General features: G+C 54.8%; 1 protein-coding gene across 1 annotated transcript; it reads left to right on the top strand.

Moving 5' to 3' along the window:
* Positions 1 to 1,541: 1,541 nt before the first annotated feature.
* On the top strand, positions 1,542 to 3,988 carry CD70 (CD70 molecule). The gene is made up of 3 exons (XM_021705462.1): positions 1,542 to 1,765; positions 2,536 to 2,569; positions 3,600 to 3,988. The coding sequence occupies exons 1-3, from the start codon at positions 1,592 to 1,594 to the stop codon at positions 3,986 to 3,988; spliced, it is 597 nt and encodes a 198-aa protein (XP_021561137.1). The 5' UTR covers positions 1,542 to 1,591.
* The last annotated feature ends 344 nt before the right edge of the window (positions 3,989 to 4,332 follow it).

A 4,332-nucleotide genomic window follows, 5' to 3' on the forward strand; every position in this document is an offset into this window, starting at 1 on the left:
CTTCTTTCTTTCCCCTTGCCCCTCTCCCACCTCCCCATCAGCCAACGTGGTTGACTCAAGCTCTGAAATCTATCCCGCCCCCGTATCCATCCTCCAGGTCGGGTCTTCGTGACTCCTCACTTTGGAAGGAAATGTTCAAATTCTGGTGCCTACAGGTAAAGCTTCCTAGAACAGAGTCACGTGCACTTGTGAATTGCGTGGGTAGCAGCTTTCGTCTGGCACCAATGCAGGCTTAGCTCAGTATCTCACTGATACTGACGGCCCTCGGCACAATCCTACCAGCCCAGGTGATCTCTCTACAGCTTGTAGCCGCGTCTTTGTTAGTGGATTCTTGTGGCACCGCAAATGGGGAGGCTTAAAACAACAGAAATTTATTCTGTCACAGTTCTAGAGACCAGATGTCTGAAATCAAGGTGTCCACAGGGCCTCGCTCCCGCCAAAGGCTTTAGGAAAGAATCCTTCCAGAGGCACCTGGGTGGCTCAGTTGACGAAGCGCCTGCCTTCGGCTCAGGTCATGATCCCAGTGTCCTGGGATCTGGGATGGAGCCCTGCATCGCTTCGGGCTCCCAGCTCAGCGGGGAACCTGCTTCTCCCTCTCCCTCTGCAGCTCCCCCTGCTTGTGCACTCTTTCTCTCTCATAAAATAAATTTTAAAATCTTAAAAAAAAAAAAAAAAAGAAAAGAAAAGAAAAAGAATCCTTCCTTGCCTGTTCCCGGTTTCTGGTGTTCCGAACAATCCTTGGCATTCCCTGGCTTGCAGATGAATCCCTCTGATGTCCACCTCCATCTTCACATGGCCACCTTCCTTCTGCGTCTCTGTGTGTCCTCTTCTTTCCTTACAAAATGCCATTCATTGGATCTAGGACCCACTGGAATCCAGTATGACCTCATCTAATTACAACCACGAAGACCCAGTTACCGAGTGAGATCACGTACCAACTGAGGTTCTAGGCAGACATGAATCTGGGGGCGGGGGGACACTATTCAACCCACTGCGGCCATCAGGAAAAGGGGGCCTCTGAGAGGAAGAGAAAGCTGAAGGGTGCTGTGGGGGGTTTATAAGAGCAGGCCAACAAAGTGACCAGCCATCTGCTTCTACTCTCCTTCTCTTGGGCAGGCCAGTCACGTGGCCCCACAACGTGCCAGGGAGGCTGGGAAAGTGGAGAGAAGCCCAAGGATATTTGGGGAGCCTCCCTGCCATCCCTGCCTGCTTGCTGTACCCCTAAAGCCCAGTGCAGCATCTGGTCCATAGGGGATGCTCAGTGAAAGTTTGTTGAATGAATGAATGAATGAATGAACACCAGGAAGGTGAGGGTAAGGAGCCAAATAGGAAGATTGAGGGGCGCAATGCAGCAGTTGGATCCCTGGCCCACCACCCCGCTGGGAGCTGAGGATGGGGAGAAGCTGGAGGGGATTTCCCTGCTCGGTGAACAGCTCAAATCCCTCCCCTTTGCCGGACATCCCCACAGTGGGGTGGGGCGGGTCCCAGGCAGGTTTGGGCAGGCCGAGGCCTCCGAGCTGAGTGACGGCTGACGTTTCCTGTTCTCCTGGCTCCGTGGCTCGCCGCGAGCCTGCCAGCAGAGGCAGGGCCGATGCAGCGCCGGCTGAGGGCCATGATGGCAGAGGAGGGTTCTGGCTGCCCGGTGCCCCGCCTGCCCTGGGCGTCCATCCAGAGGGTCGCTCTGGTGGGCGTTGTGGTAGTTGCGATCTACTGTTTCCTGTGCACGCAGCGCCTCGCGCAGCAGCCGCAGCTCGAGTCACCTGGGGTAAGTTGAGAAGGAAGGAGGAGAGAGATGCAAACCTGCCACCTGCTACGGGAGCCTGGGGACCTCCGGGTGGGGCCTTGTGGGGGCGCGGAGGGGAGGTGAACTGCCGGGAAGAGAACGGGATCGAGGCAGAGCCGCGCGCAGACTGACAGAAGACCACAAAAAAAAAAAAAAAAAATCAGAATGCGATGGAGAAAAATCATCCAGGAAGATCTGGTGGAAGGAGAATAGGGCCAGAGACAGAGACCGAGCAGGCAGATAGGGCATGGCTGCCCTGGATGTCTGGGCTGGGGCGTAGGGAATGTCGCTTGAACCCAGGAGGTAAATCCCGGGTGGGGATCCCGGGTGGGGAGGTTGCAGCTGAGAAAGGGGCTTCCGATGTGAGCATGGAAAATGACTCGTCTTTGGTGTTCCCCCAGCAGGCTGACTCAGAGGCTGCTGGGGGCTTCACAAAGCCGGGAGAGGATGGGTTCGGAGCCTCCGAGGGCAGGATGACCCATACCGCTCTTCTGGAAACCCTGGAAACCCACCACAGGGATCCCCTTTGGGGGCTGCGCAGGCGGGGGGGCTTTGCAGCGGAGAGAGCAGGTGTGGGTATTTAATCTAAACCTACTTCCTCTTTAAAAGATCTTTTTAAAAAAGTCACAATTCAGTCCAAGGGGTTGAGAAGTGGGTAGGAGGACGAGCAGAGAAAAGAGAGGTCTTCATTTAGGGGGAACTTAAAACCTTCATGCTTATGTGCCCACCGGTTTTCTCTTCTTTTCTTCCAGCGGGACATGGCTGAGCTCCAGCTGAACCACACAGGTAACCCCTCGTGCTTGTGTGGGAGGCAGAAAGAGAGAGGGAGAGAGAAAGAGAAATCGAGATAGACAGAAAGAGAAAGGGAGAGAGAGAAAGAGAGAGGGAGAGAGAGAGAGGAGAGAGAGAGGTGAGGTGGGGCAGTGTGTTTCTGGCTCTCTACTACCTTACTCTTTCTCAGTCCCTCACACTTTATCTTCTGCCTCGGGACAACCAAATTCCTTCATTCACCCCTCAGACCTTAACTGAGCAGCTTCTGTGAGCCCGGCACTGTTCTAAGTGCCCCAACAGGGAAGAGAACTCTGCTTCCCTCGTACCCATAGGCTCAGACACTAAATAAATGAGCCCACTAAATACACAGCATTCCACAGAGGGTACAACCCGCCTCTGATAGGTTTTACAGAAGAATTAAGCAGGGGAGGGGATTAGGGGCATGCTGGGGTTCGTTTTGCCACGGACAGTGGGGTCCTCAGGAACGGGTGTCCCTGAGAAGGTGGCCTTAGAACAAAGAGGTGGAGGTGGTGACAGAGCCAGCTGTTTGGTGGCCTGTGGGGAGGCCGTTCCCCTCCCAGCCTCCCTCTAACCCTCCCCACCATGAGGCCTTTCCAGCTCCTCCCCAGAGGTTCAGATGCTGTGTTCGTTCCATTTTGTAATGGAGGGAAACCCTGTTGTTCTTTTTCTTCTCTGGCACTTCTCTGGCTGCTGGGACAGAATACGGTAGATGGGGTAGCTTGTAACCACACATTCCTTTCTCACGTTTCTGGAAGCTGGAAGTCCAGTATCAAAGCTCAGCAGATTCGGTATCTAGTGAGAACCTGCTTCCTGGTCTCTAGATGGCCCTCTCTTCTCTGTGTCCTCACGCGGCCGACCAGGGGGAGAGAGGGCTCCACCCTCATGATCTCATCCCCTCCCAAAGGTCCCACCCAATACCGTGACCTTGGGGGTTAGGTTTCAACCGAGGAATTTTGGACATCTGGGCTATAGCACGGTTTCCCTAAACCTCCGTCCTCCCACCTCCCTGACACTCTGCCTCCAGGACGGCGGCAGGACTGCAGGCTGCACTGGCTGGGAGGCCCAGCCCTGGGCCGCTCCTTCGTGCAAGGACCGGAGCTGGACAACGGGCAGCTGCGTGTCCAGCGCGGTGGCATCTACAGGCTGCACATCCAAGTGACACTGGCCAACTGCTCGTCCTCCCTGGGGGCCACCACGCCCCCCAGGGCCACCTTGACAGTGGGCATCTGCTCCCCAGCAGCCCACAGCATCAGCCTGCTGCGCCTCAACTTCCATGAAGGCTGTGTGGTCACCTCCCAGCGCCTGACACCGTTGGCCCGAGGGGACACGCTCTGCACCAACCTCACCCTACCTCTGCTGCCATCCCCGAACACTGATGAGACCTTTTTTGGGGTTCAGTGGGTACACCCCTAACTATTGCATCTCGTGGCCCAGATCCGTTGGGAGGGGGTGTTTTCTCTCTTTTTTTTTTTCTTTCTCTAATAAAAATGTTTTTTTCTTTGTGTATCTCTGTAATATAGTGCTTTATAATAAATATCTGTTTGGTCTTTGCCCTCATTTCTGGCACGGGGCTCCAGTGCCAGAAAACCCTTGGAATTCCCTAAGTGATGAGAGCGATCAAGGTGTCTTTTGTTATGTTAATGAGTGACTTTTGGAAAGCCCTCCTGGTGACCTGAGATTTGGGGCCAGGTTGCCAGGGGAAACAACGAAGGAGTAGGGGGTTGGAACTTTCAGTTCCCATCACCTGACGCCTGTGT

This window comes from Neomonachus schauinslandi, chromosome 1, assembly GCF_002201575.2.
Source record: "Neomonachus schauinslandi chromosome 1, ASM220157v2, whole genome shotgun sequence".
NCBI lineage: Eukaryota > Metazoa > Chordata > Mammalia > Carnivora > Phocidae > Neomonachus > Neomonachus schauinslandi.